At 34.0% G+C, this 21282-nt stretch overlaps 1 protein-coding gene across 1 annotated transcript in view; it reads right to left on the reverse strand.

Annotated features, from left to right (window-relative positions):
• Positions 1–21282, reverse strand: part of LOC132563764 (serine-rich adhesin for platelets-like) — a 69699-nt gene that overhangs the window by 24764 nt on the left and 23653 nt on the right. The window contains exons 2-3 of the mRNA XM_060228519.1: positions 13583–13680; positions 13234–13364 (exon numbers count right to left, since the gene is read on the reverse strand). Of these exons, the coding sequence (XP_060084502.1) occupies positions 13234–13364; positions 13583–13680 (229 nt within the window). The remainder of the gene's footprint in view (positions 1–13233; positions 13365–13582; positions 13681–21282) is intronic.

Genomic DNA, 21282 nt, shown 5'->3' on the forward strand with positions numbered 1-21282 from the left:
TCTAGTGTTTGATACCCATAACAGACCTGAAAATGTATGAGGTAACCTACTCAACCACATGGGTTTTTTTCTTAGGTACTCCAGTTTCCTCCCACAGTAACATCCCTTGAGCACTCCCACCCAGCCAAATAGAGTGATTTATACAAGCTATCAGCTGATTTTGCAATTGTTGTAAAATATAAAGTTTATATATTTTTTTTTTAATTAAAAATAAGCAAAAGCCAAAATCCTATGCAGATCAATTAACACTGATTCTTCTTCACAATACTGCAGCTGTGGTGAAGCGAGACAAAAATATATCATTGTTTTATAGAACAAACAATGAAGGTTTAAGGACATATGTTACTTGTACATCTTTCTTACAGTTATCTCCCTTGAATAAACCATTATTATAGTGTCACGTATAATTCACAGAGTATGATTACTAATACATGATTTCTTGTGAATATATATTAATCAGTATTGAATTGATTACAAAAAAATACTTCAAATACTCATTAAGGAATGAGGAACTCTTTGGAATGGAGACACATATCAATATATGTAAGGATACAGCCTTAACGAAATAAATCTAGCCATATAGTTCAAGCATGTAGAGATACCACTGTTAAGTCATTAATTAACCCTTGTAAGTCCACAGTGTACATACCAGCCGACAAATAACAGTCAAATCTACCAACATCTGCTACACCTGTGGAACAGTAACCATGGCAATCGTAATCCAGGTGTGCACCAACAATCACAACAATAATATCAGTTCAAGGTAGTATCCAGGGAAGTACACATACATTACATAGCAATGACACAACACCTGATTTGTATGTCTCACCTTAGAGCAACCTTCAACATTCCAGCACCGCCATGCTCCTTCCACCCCCTCCTCTCCGTTTATCAGACTTAGCACTGACAGGTCCCCCAACAGGATTCCCCAGGATCTTGATATATTAGGCCCATCACTCAAGAGATCTCCCGATTTCCTCCCTGCCCTAAAGCTTGTTCTAAAACCACCACAAAACATCTAAAACCTACACAGCTTATAGCATCAGAGGAAAAATTACAAAAAGAAATATCTGTTATAAAAAATGTACAGATTTTCTTCAGTTTATCTAAATAAAATCATTATATTACCCAACAAGTGAAGGTTTGTGTAAACTGAAGAGAAAATGGCAAAAAATGCAAATTTGATGTTACAACAGAGATCTAAACTGACAATGCTAGAGTCTAAACTTTCTTACAGCACCATGTCTATTCCTGTCTGTTATGTAAATACTTGAAACATTCTCTTTCCCCAACAACCAATCTAACAGAGTGTTAACTTGTAGATGTTCACTGTACAAGTGATAACATTATTAAATACAGCTTTCACTGGTAGCATCAGAGGCTGAAGATGAAAATCCTATGAGTCATGCTTCATCCGAAAATGCAGAACCAAAAATCTTTTGAATTTCTTTTCACAAGAACAATTTTGAGAGGAGGAAAGGCAGAAAATGTACCTTTATCAGAAACTAATCAGTTTTTTCAGCATATCTTCTTTATTTTTATGTGCAATCAAATCAAAGTGATATTGCACAGTAACAAGTTATGAAATTTAGCACTGTAAAACCATTTCAACGAGATTTATCTTGTTTATCTTTTCAACTTTTTGCATTTGAACTGTCTCACCAGGTTGCAACAGATAAGATGTTACCATATATGTTAACCTAACTATAAAATTTGATGGAATTGAAAAGGAATGGCTTTGTTCCAATTTACCATGATGATTCATACCCCAATCTTTTGCACCAAAATTACTTCGGTTAACACATGATTAGCTATTAACAAAACACGTAGACTTCATGTAAATTAATTCCAGAAACAGACATAAATCATTTTAATAACTTATTTACTAGATCACCGTACCTTTTTTTTCCCCTTAAATGTTTTTTTATTTTTTTTTTTTTTTTTGGAAAATAAAAGAACAGATGGCAAGGAATTTTCTAAAAAAAATTTAACGCATTCGACAAGATGGTTTGATTAAGTCATAATAACAAGACAGGCTATTCAATTACCATATGTAAACAGTAGGTAAACAAGTTGTTTATACCCTGAAGGTGTATTCCAGCTTATGTTGATGTTTAAAGGCCAGGATTTTGAGCTCAAGACACTTGTAAGTCCACACACTTCCAGCCAATCATACAAAAGGCATACAAATTGTACCACATTGATGATTGGATGATCGACAGTATGACATGAACTAAGACAAACTTACAGACCATATCATTGCAACTGTATCTTATAAAACAAGAAAAAAATAACACCCTATGTTTTACTGGTGAGGTGTGATCAAACAGACCCCGGTGGTTGTCAAAATATTAGAGAGAACTAGTAGTTAAATAGTAAAAATAAATAAATTGTTGTCACTGAGAAAATATGAGTAGTAATCAAGGGTAAAAATAAAACTTATGTACATATATCATTCTGATTTGACTCAACAAATCTACCAGTTTGAAATGATAAGAGAATGGACGAAATTTTATCAACTTCCTACAGGGCTCTCACACCCCATTTTGGGCCCGGGGCCCTTAGAATTGGGAGAAATAGTGGCGTTTTCCTTAAAATTGGGAAAACTTGGGGTCTAAATTGGGAAAAAAAGATACTATTTTGCATTGGGAATGGGGCCGAATATCGACCCTAAATCTGGCAGATCGAGAGCACTGTCCTATTAGAAAATTTGCGCTTAAACCACTTGCAATCTCAGTCTAAGTTGAGGACAGATAATGATTATAATACAAGTTAAAGATTATCTATTGTGTAAGATTTTATACAAATGGAGTAATCACCAGCTATTTGGATCTTATAACAATACTTTGTACTCTTGTATTGTACATGTAAACAGTTAAAAAAAATAGCATCTAGATAATAACACAGTGTATCTAATTCTGGCTCCTGATAAGTATGAATACCAACACTTATGTGCTTATATTCTAAAGATTGTAACTCTCAGCATAGAAAATATCAACCCAAATTTGTCAGTATTTAAGTACCGATATATCTAAAAAAGAAATTTCTTTGTTCTCTTTCAATGAATGTTCTTCCATTCAGTCTAAGTGGATTCTTATAGGGTCCTTCTGAATATTTGTCCTAAAAAGTATAATTGAGTTATAATTACTATTTGTAAAATGAGACAAGTCAATTATTTTGTAAAATTTTTCTCTGATAGGTGATATCAATAGAATAGAAGTTCTTTTTTAGAAATTTTTCATGTAACATTTTGATGACTGCACGGTCGCCTTAATCAAACAGATGACCAGTGTGGAGCAACCTACATAGTGTACAAGATGTTAGAAATCGACCAACTTTTCCAACCGTACTTTAATTTTATGTACACTAAGGTCAAAAACAGTGTGATGAGATGGTAAATAGATTATAGACAAAAAATACACTAGATGATAACAATGTATTGAAGTCAATTTGACTATTCTTTGTTTAATACTTTGTCATACTGATATAGAAGATTCTGTGGCGGGCCACGTCTCGGTGACACAGGCCGATTTTAAACAGGTACAGTGCGAGGATAGTCTGTGGTTTTATACATAGCTAGTGAATTGGTAATTCTTTATAAACTTGTTTATTTTCTTAAATACTGATTATTTAAATACAAAAAAAAAATTTCTTTTCAAATAACCAAATCTTTTATACCAACAAAGAGTTCACCAGTCAATATGTTTACAAATATGGAACAGAAAGTATGACGTCAGCAATTTTATCACACAAACTAACAAAGTTCAACTTTTATCCCACTAAACTTGATTACACATCCTGTTACATGTGGTCAACCAACTTGGAATCTTTTTCATTCCAAAAAAATACACATACACGGTTCATTAAACCCTAAAATGACTGACGCGTCACCAGATCTATAATGAGGCAAGTCCACACAGAGGTGTCACTGACCTTCGCTGACCTTTTCTGTGACTGTTTTGACAGGTGACATGGTACAAAGCTAGTAATTTTTTAAGACTTTGGAACAAGTATATCGGGTATAATGTTATCTTGGTTCATTCAGTACAAACACACTCCCACACACAGAACCTGAGGTCCTCGTATCCTCTGACAGATTCTGTGCTGATCACTCCCATTACATAAGACTCAATCAAATTACTGTTTGTTTACCTTGTACAAGTTTGTCGACTACAATTTTTTAGTTGGATCAGGTTCAGGAAATGGAAATCAAACATCCTTATTTACTTTGACGTCAGAATTTAAAACTAGTATTCACATACAGCTTAGTCTTTACTCTGCAACTTCCGAATCCTATGTACATTAAGGTAGAAAATAGCGTGACAAGATGGTAAAAAGATTACAGAAAAAGATGGTAACAATGTACTGTAGGCAATTTGGCTCGTCACTTTGTTTAAGAATTGGTCATAGATGTACAAGAGTCTGTGGCTGCCCTTATCCCTGTTTAGTACTGGCGTATAGGATAATAGTACATCAAAGAAATTGGTGGACTCCAAACATATGGTACACTACATAGGTCAGTGCTAGTACGTTTCACACTACTGGTAAATCATTTGTCTGATGAAGGTGACAATGTGCTCATCAAATTATCACACTAAATCTTCTACTGGTTATTCCAAGTAAGTTTTTGAAACTATCTAAAACTTATTTGGATTAATTTTGATAATTACTTTATATAAATTTCATTTATTTCACAACAATTGTGAAACAAGTTATGTCAACTTATACTAATCACTCTTGTTGGTCGGATGTAAGCACGCGAGGGGTCTTATTGTGGGAGGAAACCGGAGTACCCGGGGAAAACCCACGTGGTCAGGCATGTGACTCCTTACGTTTTCACGTCCGTTCCGGGAATCGAACCCCTGATCGGCTAGGTGAAAGGTGAGTGCATTACCACTGCGCCACCTGACCATAAATAATTACATTCATGGCTCTGCATACCTTTCGGTATCCACACCCAACGCACAGCACCCCACTTATCAACCAATTCACTCTAAACTGACGTTGGCTCCACATTTTCTGATATTCTGCTGGTTATAAGAACTTCCACCATCTCACATCTAGTCCAGTTTACGTAGTATTGTCAACAAATGCTACAGTAATGTCCTCAATTAGCACACCCTCCTGAGTTACATACAGGTAGTGTATACAGGTGATGCCTATAAAGGTAATGTGTGAATTTCTTATTGATGAACACAGAAAATAACCAGCAAACAAAATTAAACTCACAATAACTACAATCACAGATCAAATTCACTCCATGACAGTCATTTTTAACCAAATGAATTACCGTATTTGATCCAATAAGCACTGAGGGCGCTTAAAAATTGCAATTAAGGTGGGGGCGCTTATAAGAGACCATCTTCGATGTAAAAGAAACACATTCAGTACTAAAAAATCTACTGTACAGTTCATGTATTTATAAAGTCACTAGTTTTTTTACATGCAATAAAACCATCTTTGATATAAAAAGTTCTTTACGTTTTTCTGGAGTACATCTCCTTATAAACTGACTTAAAACAATTGATTATGACTAAAAGGTATTTGATTTTTTTGATATTTTGACTTTTTGGGTATTTGATGAGGGGAGGGGGCACTTATTGGGAGTTGATTACGGTAACCTAATTAGATTAATTCAGGAATTATAACCATGACACCAATATTGAAACAACCTGTGTAGATGTGACAGGATAGTTGTAACAGAGTTCTACCATTCTGACTGATATCGTAGCAAAGAATCCTTAGGTCAGCTGGTGATCTCGGTGACAAAGTGGTGTAGAATACCTACACTTAACCCAAATATAATATGACATTTCTAGATAGAACACAAAATAAATAGAAATTATCATGAATCATGGTGTCTACCGCAGCGACATACCTACCATACAGGTGTTGTGTCTTATCTTTAGATACTCCCCACCCAATACCTCACACCTAATCAGGTACGAGGTCCTAGTCAGGGACGTAACAATGCAGACCTCGATAGCCAAGCAGGGTGTCCCTATATACACCACCCTGTCCCATCTACACGATCATACATGATCCCAATATTTTTCTAATCCAAACATTCATGTCAAAAGGTCTATTGAAGAATAACAGGGTACTAGTTTCTCATACGACAGCAATCTGATTTACGAGGAAGACAGACGTGGCATTTCTATTTTGACAGGCATATACCTCTGTCAGTAATGATATATCTGTCATCAGTAAGCATTACCCGCTAATCAATACTTATATTGATATCTTAAGCAAATCTTCAGGTCATTATGTTCTCACCAATTTCTTTGAGAATTCATTCATTCAAGTTTTTTAATGATTTAGCAAATCAAGATTTTTAGCAAAAGCAATGAAATTTTTTTTTTTTTTTTTTTTGCAAATGTTTTAATCTCTAGTTCCTAAAAAAGAATACTATATTCAGCATCCAGAATGTTTCACCTGAGACACTACAAATATATTTGTGATAGTAAAAGTTTTGCATTGAATTACATTGTGCTATTTGTAGTCTCTACATACTGTTGATATAGCAATGATAGTCCAGGCCCAAACAGGTATGGAACTGAATACTGTCCAAGCATCAAGTATTTCAGTTCATTGCCATGGTGGATATAAAAATACATGACTAATAACAAATGGTACATGTGCATGTGGAGTCACTGTGTCTAAATATAGAACAATGTACGTCATGACAGTGGTCTATTTATAGTGTCGATATTACATGTAAATCTATGGCATGTACATGGAAATATAAAAGATTCATTCCACACTGTTTAATATGTGACATTTCCTGATGGAGTCCACTCAGGTCTTCGATAGATATAAGACAAGTAACAAATTCCAATCTCTCAAAAAATTTCAAAAATTTCAAAAAAATTTTTAAAGGCTGTACACTTGTAACCATGCACTTACTGTAAAGTCATATATTTTTGTGAAGCTCATATTTTGTGGTTTCAAAAAATATCTCTTTTTTGTTGGTATTTGTTTTCGTGGATAAATATTTATCACAAAATAACTCATACTATAATCCATGTCAACTTTAACTGTTTTTCATTTCATGGACATATCTCAATTTGTGCAGTAAAAATATTCATAACTTCAACGAAAATAAATCCCTCACAAAAATTAATCAGTTTACATTATATGGCTATATGAAGACATTAAATCCATTCCTTTCCTCAATTATTCATAATTAATACTGATCAGAAACATAACTTCCCACAATCCAATCAATGATAATGTAATTTACCTTTGAATTTCACACATCAAACTGATAGTTCTAACTCTCCGAATGACTCACACAAACATTTCACATCCATCAAAGTATGGTACCATTTGTTAAAACAGCAATAAGTCCATGACTAGTTCTATGTCCACTCACATCTATTACTGTTGAGAAAAATACGACCAATAACTATTTTATTGTCCTGTAATAAGCCCGGGAGGTAATGTGTTGGGCCCCCGGGCTTATTACAGGATAAAACTGTATCCCATTACAATATGTATCATGGCCATGATTTATATTTCATTCAAATTTACAAAGATTTTATGATCAGTCTGGAAGGTACTATAAAAACTTAATGAATCACAGCTTTAATCTTCCACATGGGTTTAATCTTGAATGATACAAAAGGCCCATGGGGTCTGTATGTTCAGTTCCAAAATCAATAACATTCTGTAGTCAATACAACCTAAGACAAGTGGAATGGGAACAAGTGTTACTGTTATGTTACTGTCACTGACTATTTTTGTGGTGTTTTAACTTAAATATCACACATGTAAACCATTTTCAAGAAGCAACACTCCTAGTAGGATTATTTTGTTTAACAAAATAGTCTATTTCCAGTCCTGTCTTTTACCAATATTTCTATGAAAAGTCCAGTCTTTTACAAATCTTTCTATGAAGAGTCCTGTCATTTACCACTGTTTCTATGAAAAGTCCAGTCTTTTACAAATCTTTCTATGAAGAGTCCTGTCATTTACCACTGTTTCTATGAAAAGTCCAGTCTTTTACAAATCTTTCTATGAAGAGTCCTGTCATTTACCACTGTTTCTATGAAAAGTCCAGTCTTTTACAAATCTTTCTATGAAGAGTCCTGTCATTTACCAATATTTCTATGAAAAGTCCAGTCTTTTACAAATCTTTCTATGAAGAGTCCTGTCATTTACCACTGTTTCTATGAAAAGTCCAGTCTTTTACAAATCTTTCTATGAAGAGTCCTGTCATTTACCAATATTTCTATGAAAAGTCCAGTCTTTTACAAATCTTTCTATGAAGAGTCCTGTCATTTACCACTGTTTCTATGAAAAGTCCAGTCTTTTACAAATCTTTCTATGAAGAGTCCTGTCATTTACCACTGTTTCTATGAAAAGTCCAGTCTTTTACAAATCTTTCTATGAAGAGTCCTGTCATTTACCACTGTTTCTATGAAAAGTCCAGTCTTTTACAAATCTTTCTATGAAGAGTCCTGTCATTTACCAATATTTCTATGAAAAGTCCAGTCTTTTACAAATCTTTCTATGAAGAGTCCTGTCATTTACCACTGTTTCTATGAAAAGTCCAGTCTTTTACAAATCTTTCTATGAAGAGTCCTGTCATTTACCAATATTTCTATGAAAAGTCCAGTCTTTTACAAATCTTTCTATGAAGAGTCCTGTCATTTACCACTATTTCTATGAAGAGTCCTGTCTTTTACCACTGTTTCTATGAAGAGTCCTGTCATTTACCACTATTTCTATGAAGAGTCCTGTCTTTTACCACTGAAGAGTCCTGTCTTTTACCACTGTTTCTATGAAGAGTCCTGTCATTTACCACTGTTTCTATGAAGAGTCCTGTCATTTACCACTGTTTCTATGAAAAGTCCAGTCTTTTACAAATCTTTCTATGAAGAGTCCTGTCATTTACCACTATTTCTATGAAGAGTCCTGTCATTTACCACTGTTTCTATGAAGAGTCCTGTCTTTTACCACTGTTTCTATGAAGAGTCCTGTCATTTACCACTATTTCTATGAAGAGTCCTGTCATTTACCACTATTTCTATGAAGAGTCCTGTCATTTACCACTGTTTCTATGAAGAGTCCTGTCATTTACCACTGTTTCTATGAAGAGTCCTGTCATTTACCACTATTTCTATGAAGAGTCCTGTCATTTACCACTATTTCTATGAAGAGTCCTGTCTTTTACCAATATTTCTATGAAAAGTCCAGTCTTTTACAAATCTTTCTATGAAGAGTCCTGTCATTTACCAATATTTCTATGAAAAGTCCAGTCTTTTACAAATCTTTCTATGAAGAGTCCTGTCATTTACCACTGTTTCTATGAAGAGTCCTGTCATTTACCACTATTTCTATGAAGAGTCCAGTCTTTTACAAATCTTTCTATGAAGAGTCCTGTCATTTACCACTATTTCTATGAAGAGTCCAGTCTTTTACAAATCTTTCTATGAAGAGTCCTGTCATTTACCAATATTTCTATGAAAAGTCCAGTCTTTTACAAATCTTTCTATGAAGAGTCCTGTCATTTACCACTGTTTCTATGAAGAGTCCTGTCATTTACCACTATTTCTATGAAGAGTCCAGTCTTTTACAAATCTTTCTATGAAGAGTCCTGTCATTTACCACTATTTCTATGAAGAGTCCTGTCATTTACCACTATTTCTATGGTTAAAATGAAAGATGAATACCTTAATTTGGGAAATTAGTTCAAATAACTCTTTAAGTCTGAAAAAAGTAATCACTTCATAATATATATTATATATCTATATCTAAAGAGCAAAGCTGTATTTTCAAAGAAAAGTTGAAGGCTGAAACTTTTCTTTGCAGTATAACCAGGGGCAGCAGGAGACAGCATTATTACTTAACTTGAAAGTCCAAGGGTCCCCTTCCTGGCAGTCTAATTTCATGTATTTCCTGTTTAGGAGGTGTGATAACTCTCACATTAATATACAATTTTTTTTTTTTTTTCAATAGTATTTAGTTCCATTTGATATTTAAATACATTACATATTTTACCAACATTTGTAACAATAAAAAGCCTGTTAGTAACCCTAATATGTAATTTATATAAAATATTTTCTATTTAAATTACTCTGAACTTATCACAACCATCAAATAGTTTAGATTCTCTAAAACCAAAACCTTTCCCACAAACAACACAACACAGAAGATTTTTACCTGTGACCTCAAAATTGTCTAAACAGATGTAAATTGACCTTAATTCCCCTCAATGTTAAACTTGATATGACCTTGACAGGACAATATGTTTAGGGTCTATAAGCATGGCACAATCACAACCGAACATAAATTAAGTTAAATTGCCTCTTCTGACAGCAAATAAGTCCTTCTATTGAACACAGAACTATAGCTCCACCTCAAGTATTATAGAAAACACTCTAATCTCCTCATAAGGTACTGAATTTCACCCTCAAATTAATTTCTCTTCGTAATGGTAGACCCCTTCAAAGATCTGCTGAAAACCCTCCGATGTTTATTGTGATACCCCTATTGTAAAAATAGTAAGGATTACTTTCACCTTTCAACATCGAATCATCTTGCACGTGAAAGACTGCCAAAGATTTGATGATATCTAAAGTGAAAAAATATCTTCAAAGTTTTCTAGCATTAAAAGCTTTCAAGTGCCGTCGCCTCTTAAATCATTTCAATTTGTTCCTAAATTGTAAAAGCGAAAAATAAAGATCAAAAGTGTGTTGACTACTTGTAGATGTAAGAAATGAAGTATTTGTCAAATGAAAGATAAAAGCAAGTCTGTTAACAGACTTCGGGAGTTTATACCAAGATGCATATATTTGCAAAGGGAAAACAAACAGACAAAAAAAATCTTAAAAGCATAAGGCTAAGATTCTGGATCTATTGAAACTACTTTCCTCCCAACAAGAATAAAATTGTATATAACAACATTCCCAGACACAACTGAAATTAACTGAAACTTTCAGCAGCAGTATGCAATCCGACCTCCTAGATCTGACCCCTGAAATATTTCGTAAGGATGAAATCAATTAACAAGCAGGTTCACTTCACAAATGGCTGCTACTTATGCATAGCAAAATTTTACAAATATCAAGTTCAAGAAAATTGACCTTAAACTACAGAAAGATAGGTATACTGTCAAACCTGTGTTGAAAGGCCACTCAAATAAAAATTGACCTTTATACACAGGTAGCAAACATTAAATTCAGGTGGTCTTTTTATAAAGGTAGTCACTAAGACAGCTTTGTCCTGATCAATGAGATTTATGTATTGCATTTTTACCTGGGATACAATGGTGATTTTAAGTAGATATTTGAAACAAGGGCAGTACCTTTTGAGTTCTGTGATACGTTTTATATCTTTTAGATGGAATGGTGAAGAGTAACAAATGTCTTCAAATTTCAGTCTTAAAACCATCACTTTTGATACATCACCACATAGTTTTGTATTTAATAATGAAAATCAGAAACCACAGTCACATTAGAAAAAATTCCCCAAAACATTTTACAAATGCTTACAGACATATGTGGTCAAAAAAAAAATTAAGAAATAACTCCACATTCCTCTTGATGGTGGGCCAATCTTTAGAGTGGTACAGAAATCTAACTGTAAACAAGTTGACTTAATTTCATTATGTGTGGATGATATGGACCTGTTGTCTAATAGATCAACATGCCAGCTACACTGAATAACACCTGTTAGTTCATAACATCAAACGTAGGACACAGCTAAGGATATGTTAACGGTATACAACAACCCTCACTCAAGACAAGAAACATAATACACTCTTATCCCTCCTCATTTCTATTTAATTGAAAACATTTCTTCAGGTTTAAATCTGCAGATGTTAATTAAACTGGACTCTTTCAGAAATTGTCTTCATTAACCTTTGCCCTTTACTCCTTGACCTAATTGCTCTCTACTCCTTCATTGCTCATGACTCCTTTAAAGAATGTATAAATTAATTGACCTTTGCCCTTTGCTCCTTATTTAACCTTGTTCTTTACTCCTTCAGGAATGTACACATTAATTGATCTTTGCCTTTTGCTCTTATTTGACCTTTGACATTTTCTCCATCACTGACCTTTGCCCTTTACTCCTTAAGAGTCCTTTACCTCTGAATGCTTTGGTGAACACAGAGGTCAAGTAGTAAATGAATGTAGTGTTTATAAGTAAATGTTCTATGATGCTGTGACCTTGACTTATTTCTGAAGGTCACAAGGTATACACCATAAAAATACCAATGTAGAGAAGAGCATTGTAAAGACGTAAGTGGACCTAAAATCAGATAGAAGCTTATTACCTGATATGTGTACCAAGAGTAAAAATACTTCAATGCATGCACTCAGTGGTAGACTGGAAATTCCACAAAACATTTTCTCAGTCTTTCAAACAGAAAAATATTGAAGTTTTGATTATCAATTACATAAGGATTGTTTCATGAAATTGTGTTGTAAACATACAGCAGCAGATGACTCAGGGAAGTTAATCAGGTACGTACTCTCTTGGGATAAACATGTTTGGCTTCAGCAGAGACGAGCCAAATTTATGTGGCCTTCATAGTTCATACCTACAGCAGACACTTAGCTAGAAGTTCTACGCCTAAAATTCACATACCACACACCTATTGGCATTATGGATTCCTATTCACTAAATTTTGAGTAAACTCTAGCAGTAACTGGGTTTATATCTGTCTCTTAGAGGTAAAGTAAATCTCACAGAGATTTGGATGGTCAATAAATGGCTTACGTCAAATAGAGATGTCCGCTGAGCCAAAGAGTCAAACCTTAATCAAGTTTTTAACTAGAACCTTGAGTGTGACGTTGTGCAAGGCCTCCAGGACAGATTCATATAGCAAGCTAAAGTACAAGGATCCATTCATCAAATTTTCAGCAGCAAACATACTGAGTTCCTTCAACAGCAAACATACTGAGTTCCTTCAACAGCCAACATACTGAGTTCCTTCAACAGCCAACATACTGAGTTCCTTCAACAGCAACATACTGAGTTACTTCAACACCAAACATACTGAGTTCCTTCAACAGAAAACATACTGAGTTCCTTCAACACCAAACATACTGAGTTACTTCAACACCAAACATACTGAGTTCCTTCAACAGAAAACAAACTGAGTTCCTACAACAGCCAACATACTGAGTTCCTTCAACAGCAACATACTGAGTTCCTTCAACAGCAAACATACTGAGTTCCTTCAACAGCAAACATACTGAGTTACTTCAACACCAAACATACTGAGTTCCTTCAACAGAAAACAAACTGAGTTCCTACAACAGCCAACATACTGAGTTCCTTCAACAGCAACATACTGAGTTCCTTCAACAGCAAACATACTGAGTTCCTTCAACAGCCAACATACTGAGTTCCTTCAACAGAAAACATACTGAGTTCCTTCAACAGAAAACAAACTGAGTTCCTACAACAGCCAACATACTGAGTTCCTTCAACAGAAAACAAACTGAGTTCCTACAACAGCCAACATACTGAGTTCCTTCAACAGAAAACATACTGAGTTACTTCAACACCAAACATACTGAGTTACTTCAACACCAAACAAACCGAGTTCCTTTAACAGAAAACATACTGAGTTCCTTCAACAGCCAACATACTGAGTTCCTTCAACATACTGAGTTCCTTCAATGACAACATACTGAGTTCCTTCAACAACAACATACTGAGTTCCTTCAACAGAAAACATTCACATTTTTGCATCAGACTTTGTACAGCATTCTAAAGCAAGCATACAAATGTCCAAATTTTGTATGAAGCTTTTATGTACACTATACACCATTTTTTGGCATTTTTCCTAAAATGTCTGTTTTAATGACATAACCATGCGTTTCTTATCGCCTCTCTCAGGTGTTAATCACCACTTTTCTATTTTTTAACATAGAAGAATTCTGATTCATTTTTGTTCTTATTCCAAGCAAAATACAATCTGCCTGCTAAATGTATTTCTAGCTGTTAGGTTAGAGCCTAACGCTTACAAAATATCTAAACCTACAGACTAATTATAGCAGGCAATCATCTGATATCTATTCTAATAAACATCGAAATCTTAGCTAGAACTTACAAGATACTTCTGGAAGGTCAAATTGAGATCCATGGTTTATCAGAAACTAGATAGAACCAATATGTCAGACATTCATAGGCATGCATAATTCATAAAAAATTACTTTAAAAGGTTAAGATTGTAATATTGACTTTGAAAATTGTTCACAAAAACAATTAACCATAACATTCATCCAGTGTAATGCTTAATATTTCACCTAAGACTATTGTTTTGCCAATAGTGCATATAAATAATAATTTTTAATTGACTGGAAATTTTTAATTTCACCAATCATTCTTTGATTTGTTTTAACAAAGCTGATTTCACCAATCATTATTTGACATTATTTAAACCAAGGTGACTTCACCAATCATTATTTGACATTATTTAAACCAAGGTGACTTCACCAATCATTATTTGACATTATTTAAACCAAGGAGACTTCACCAATCATTATTTGACATTATGTAAACCAAGGTGACTTCACCAATCATTATTTGACATTATGTAAACCAAGGTGACTTCACCAATCATTATTTGACATTATTTAAACCGAGTTGACTTCACCGATCATTATTTGACATTATTTAAACTGAGGTTACTTCACCAATCATTATTTGACATTATTTAAACCAAGGTGATGAGTTGCACCTGAAGTCTTTCTGGTGCAATTGCACTTTTGATCATTTGATACCTGTACAATAACAGCTCGTATAATTCAGACTGGTATTTATAGGTTTATAGCTTTAGACAATTAGTCAAGTACTGTCAAACTGACTGACCCACCCATCACCGATTATAAAAGACATGAAAAAGTTAACACGACTTTAAAACCTTTCTGCTGTCATTACCTCATTTTGTACACAAAGAAAGACATCTGATCTGGGTTACGAATAGAAACACACAATTATAAATATATCTGCCACTCACTCTGTCGTATATCAAGGATGGTTTTAAACTTTATGCGAAGTTAAACAAACAGCAACAAATTCAGAAATGACCTCTATATATACAGAGGTCATGTCAGAGGCCATGTGGTTAGTTTACATCAACAATAATGTCTGGGTTTCTGAGGACAAAATATTTTCACTTTCACGTTGAATTAAAGGCATACATATGAAATATTTGCCTTTTTAATGGTATTTCACTATTGCACACTATAATTTTTATGAATAACTCAACAAATTCCACTCAACCATTCATTAATTTGGAAAGTTTTTTTTACAAATCAATACAAATCAGTATCATATCACTATATTTATCTTGCAATAAGTTCAGAGTACCAACTCAGTTCATACCAAGAAATTTTCATGACAATAAGCCAAGGGGACCAACCCATGATTACCATTTTTTACAAACAAGAGATGTTCTTATTTCATGACAATAAGCCAAGGGGACCAACCCATGATTACCATTTTTTACAAACAAGAGATGTTCTTATTTCATGACAATAAGCCAAGGGGACCAACCCATGATTATCATTTACAAACAAGAGATGTTCTTATTTCATGACAATAAGCCAAGGGGACCAACCCATGATTATCATTTACAAACAAGAGATGTTCTTATTTCATGACAATAAGCCAAGGGGACCAACCCATAATTACCATTTCTTACAAACAAGAGATGTTCTTATTTCATGACAATAAGCCAAGGGGACCAACCCATAATTACCATTTCTTACAAACAAGAGATGTTCTTATTTCATGACAATAAGCCAAGGGGACCAACCCATGATTATCATTTCTTACAAACAAGAGATGTTCTTATTTCATGACAATATGCCAAGGGGACCAACCCATAATTACCATTTCTTACAAACAAGAGATGTTCTTATTTCATGACAATAAGCCAAGGGGACCAACCCATAATTATCATTTACAAACAAGAGATGTTCTTATTTCATGACAATAAGCCAAGGGGACCAACCCATGATTATCATTCACAAACAAGATATGTTCTTATTTCATGACAATAAGCCAAGGGGACCATGTCAATTTTCAAAATCCATAAAAAAATCATCTTTTTCCCCCAAAATGGATCAAGTTAATCCAAATCTTTAAATTTTTGTCCTGATTTAAAATGTTGTATACCATAAAATCTTTAGACAATACACCAAATTTGATCATCTAAACAAGTTAATGTTGCGTGTGAATGCCAAGAGAAAAGTACCACCCACTTCCGCTCCCAGAGCAATCCAAAAATAGTTCTATCAATGCAACTTCCTGTCATTCATGTATTTTCTAAGTGGGATTCACTGGAAATAAGATGCAATTCTATGTATGGCTTTTACTTTTTGTCATTTGGTCAGGTTAGATGTTAGAATAGGTATCAAAAAACATTTTAAGACAGAGCTCGACTTCAAGCAGCAAAACAAGATAACTCATTATAGTCAAAAATTAAAAAGAAAAAATATTTTCTAAACAGCAATCAAAGAATGATAAAAATCTCCTACTTGCAATTAGCATCACTTTATAAAATAAGTTTACAGAACTGATGTGAAAAAAGTTTTTGGTTTTAGTAGATCCCTGCTTCTATCTCATTCATATATCTGTCAGCGAAACTATGTCATCTTCTGCGACATACCATACTGACAGAGGTCATCCAAGTTCACACTATCGTCTTGATCAAAGGACGAAATTTTATATAAAAAAAAACTTACAATGAAGAGGAGTTGTGCTCCTCTGGAGATTAAAGGGGATGTGAAGTACCAGTCAAATACACATTTTTCTCATATCAAAATTGTTTGGTTATGTGTAAAACATTTATTTTATATGAAATATTAAAGATGTGACAAGTAGCCTTTTAATGCAATGTCACGGGTTGTAAATTCAAATTTCAAATAAGCATCTGACAGGTGATTTGTACACACATAATTGATAGAAATTTTCAGGTCGCCAAGTTAAATATCAAAGATAAAATTGGTGTAATATTTAAAACATTTTTTATAAATATGCTGACTCGGTAAATTTAAAGTCCGTGTACTTTTAAACGAACGGCTCTTGATACCACATCTGAAACTTTAGATTCTGCTTAACTTGAACCATAAACATCACATGGATTTCAAATCAGAAAAAAATACAACATTGTAGTCTGTAAGTAGTTCCATATGCTACAAAGAAGGGTTTCCAAATCTTTCTGTAAAGCATTGTTCTGTAACAGTTTAGCTGGCAGCCCCTGAATTCAAGTTACAGGTGGTTTTACTGTAGAATGTATATAGGGTACAGGAACCAAACACTAAGACATAGACTAAATTCATAATTTGTAATGTGTTGACAGAAATGGCCTGTTTTTGTGCCCCACTATATGATTGTTACAGATAAATACAGCATAAATCACACAGGAATTTCTTATGCAACACATCACACAACCCATATGCAACTTGAATATTATCTTTAACACAATAAAGCTTTGCCTACCTGAGAGTAACTTAAATCCTTCATCAAATGTATTTCTTCACAACAGATTTATGCACCTTGGGGATGACACCTGTCGACTCTCTTGTGATTTTACCGAGTTGCATGTACATTTTAAGTGTATTTAATCATCTGTGCTGACTAGAGCATTCCTATATATTGGTCCTAAAAGATCAATACGTACCTGACATATCAGGTCAAGTTATGGGTACAAACACATCCAGTATTCACCTGGAAATCTGACTACCATTAAAATGTCATTTAATAAAGTCAACTGACAAGGAATATCAGTTAATCCCTCTCAAGTTTAAACTGTCCAGTAAGAAGATTATTGTGTCTAAAATCTCTTTGTTCACAAGCATTGACAGAAAACAAATCAGTACAAAGTGAGACCTTTAACAACAGAATGTGACACTATAATGTCATTACCACTGATGTGTATTGTCTTGGAAATAAAAAGAATGCGAGACAGGTAAAAGTTGAACTAACAGGTAATAATATTGTAGAATTGTAATACAGGTAGAATAAAGGTAAAATAACAGGTAAAGATATAGCAGAATACAGGTAGATTAAAGGTAAAATAACAGGTAAAGATAGAGTAAAATACAGGTAGAATAAAGGTAAAATAACAGGTAACAATATAGCAGAATACAGGTAGAATAAAGGTAAAATAACAGGTAACAATATAGCAGAATACAGGTAGAATAAAGGTAAAATAACAGGTAACAATATAGCAGAATACAGGTAGAATAAAGGTAAAATAACAGGTAACAATATAGCAGAATACAGGTAGAATAAAGGTAAAATAACAGGTAACAATAAAGCAGAATACAGGTAGAATACAGGTAAAATAACAGGTAACAATATAGCAGAATACATGTAGAATACAGGTAAAATAACAGGTAACAATAAAGCAGAATACATGTAGAATACAGGTAAAATAACAGGTAACAATATAGCAGAATACAGGTAGAATAAAGGTAAAATAACAGGTAACAATATAGCAGAATACAGGTAGAATACAGGTAAAATAACAGGTAACAATAAAGCAGAATACAGGTAGAATAAAGGTTAAATAACAGGTAACAATAAAGCAGAATACAGGTAGAATAAAGGTTAAATAACAGGTAATAATATAGTAGAATACAGGAAGGATAAAGGTAAAATAACAGGTAATAATATTGTGGAATACAGGATATGATACATAAGTATTGACATGTGATAGGAGATAAGGAGTGTCAAAATACACCCTGCCCCCAGCAGGGTTCGAACTAGTGACCCTTCTGTCTATGGCCAGACACTCTACTGCTTTCATAAAGGCTTATTCCCAATAGCTAAGGCTAGTAAGGCAACCTATACTCTCAACTCCTCCAAACAGATATAATATCACATCAGCTAATAGTTAAACAAAAAGATAACAACTACACTTATGTTATGATAAGCTACGAACACAGAGAGATACAAGCTAAGTCACTGATAGTGTAACATTTAGGGATACAGGAAGAAAAGAAGGGTTTAATGATAACGACATATATAGGAAGTAAAGATGTTGAGAGAACAGGTCTCCTTACAAGCTTTGGGTAATGGGAATTTCCCTTCTGACATACAGAAGTACTATTCAACTAGAGGCCAAATGGTTGCTAGTTCAAACCCCAACGGTGGCAGGGTGTTTTCATTACTCCACCTTATTACAAATTTGGTGCTGTTAACCATTCCAAGGGTAAAAGCTATAGGAAACTGCTTCCTTGGAGATACTGGATCTGGGTAGTTGTTGTCTTTAGGGTTAAAGACTTTATGAAGGAAGGAGTAGTGAACAAGTTGAAAGTACAGTATGAACAGGTCATCTAACTAGATTCAGCTAGTGGGAATTTCCCTTTAGTCATGTGGTAGAGAATCCGGCTAAATACCGCAGGATTGCTAGTTCTAACCTCAGCAGTGGTAAGGTGTTTTTCATTACTCCTTCCAATTACAAAAGAAAGAAAATGGTGAAGAAGACACCAGAGATTGCACTCATAATAGTTACCTTGAATGCAATGGAAAATGTAGTTTTAATCCAATTCTTCCAAAAATCCTTACCAGGTTACCATCCATCATTCAAAAATTCTCTACGAAGTTACCATACTATGTTCACATAATTCTCTACGAACTTACCATCCAACGTTCACAAAATTCCTTAAAAAGATACAATCCAATTCTCTTGAATGTATTTTTGTTGTTACAATCCAAGTGACACTATTCCATATATAAAGCAATTTTCTCCAGAAGTAAATGGCAGAGACACTGAGTTTTAAATCAGAGTTCAGATAAAGGCCTGCTGAGTTGTGCTATTGACAGTCTGAGCTTTGTTATATTTATGTAGATATACAATGTATACACACAAAGACTCAGATCACATTTCTCTGTCCTAGCCACTTCCAACTTGAAACAGTTAAAGTTCAAGTAGTCGGAGTATGTCACTTAATCTCCCATAATGAACTTTTTCCTGCTGTTAAAGTTAACTATTTAGTTCAATACATATATATATCACACATAGCACCACAAAGTCAAACACAAAATAGATCTCGTTTTTTCTTTTACCTTTCAAACATCACTAATTGCTGTGACCAGGCTGGTAGTTTTAGCATTAATGCTGAGCAAATTTACAGTCTTGAAGAGCATCAAAACCTGATCAAGAAAGTATCATTAAAAGGGATTTTACTAAAATAATGAAATATGTTTTGCAGTGATCGTTAAGCTAGATTTCCCATAACCAGCAGAACTACTGACAAAGCACTATAATGATGTTTATGATAATCACAAGATTGTCGACATTCCGCGTTATCCTATACGCTTTTAAGTTACAGTTCAGTGCACACGAAAAGTAGCTGTGTTATATATGATTTACAACCATATTAAAAGGAAACATGATGATATTTTCAAATTTTAAAGGAAACATTTTTCGTTTACAATGAAAATAAGATAAGTGTCAAACGAAATACAATTTTTTATTTACCTATAATCCAGCAAATGAAATATATTTTAAAAGATTTGTTATCGAACAAAAGTGTCATCTATGATCTAAATGTAACTCAAATTCTAAAGCAATGAATATCAACAATGTCTGGAAACTGAAATATTCAATTACTCCACCCCATCAGCAATCAGTAAAGTCAGTATCCCAAAATCCGATACTATAGTGGTTTTGTTTCTGTTTTAGAATATATTAACTTCCAAGGAACCTACAGAAATAGTTAGAAGAGAGTTCATGAACTACCATTACATCCAGGTAAAACCAAATACACGATCAAGGCTAAATCAAAATACGAAGTGTACAGTCATTTTCACATTAAGTCAGCTAGTGTGGTACCAGCTTAGTATTTTATTGTCGATTTGACCTCTGACCTCTGTAATTGGTGTTGGGCCAGCTAGTTAGTTTACTGTTGATATGACCCTTGACCTCTATCACTGGTGTTAGGTCAGCTAAGTTATAGCTTAATTACTGTCAATTTGACCTCTGACCTCTATAACTGGTGTTTGACCAGCTTATAATGCTATTGTCAGTTTGTTCCCTGATCTCTAAAACTGTTGTTTGGCCAGCTCCAACTTGAGAGCCAATTTGACCCCTGACCTCTATAACTTGTGTTAGGCCAATCAACATATAATTTTACAGTTAATTTACCCTATAACTTAAATAACTGGTGTGGGTCAGCCTGTATCTTTTCGCAAAGTTGACCTTTATACATACATGTATCTAATATCAAAGTATATTTGCATAATATGTTTAATTAACTTATTTATTGCACCAACTGCAACTCACCCGGTATCACCCATTAGGCC

The sequence above is a fragment of the Ylistrum balloti genome, unplaced genomic scaffold (genome assembly GCF_031769215.1).
Source record: "Ylistrum balloti isolate Yb309-2 unplaced genomic scaffold, AGI_CSIRO_Ybal_v1 Utg369676, whole genome shotgun sequence".
In the NCBI taxonomy this organism is placed as follows: domain Eukaryota; kingdom Metazoa; phylum Mollusca; class Bivalvia; order Pectinida; family Pectinidae; genus Ylistrum; species Ylistrum balloti.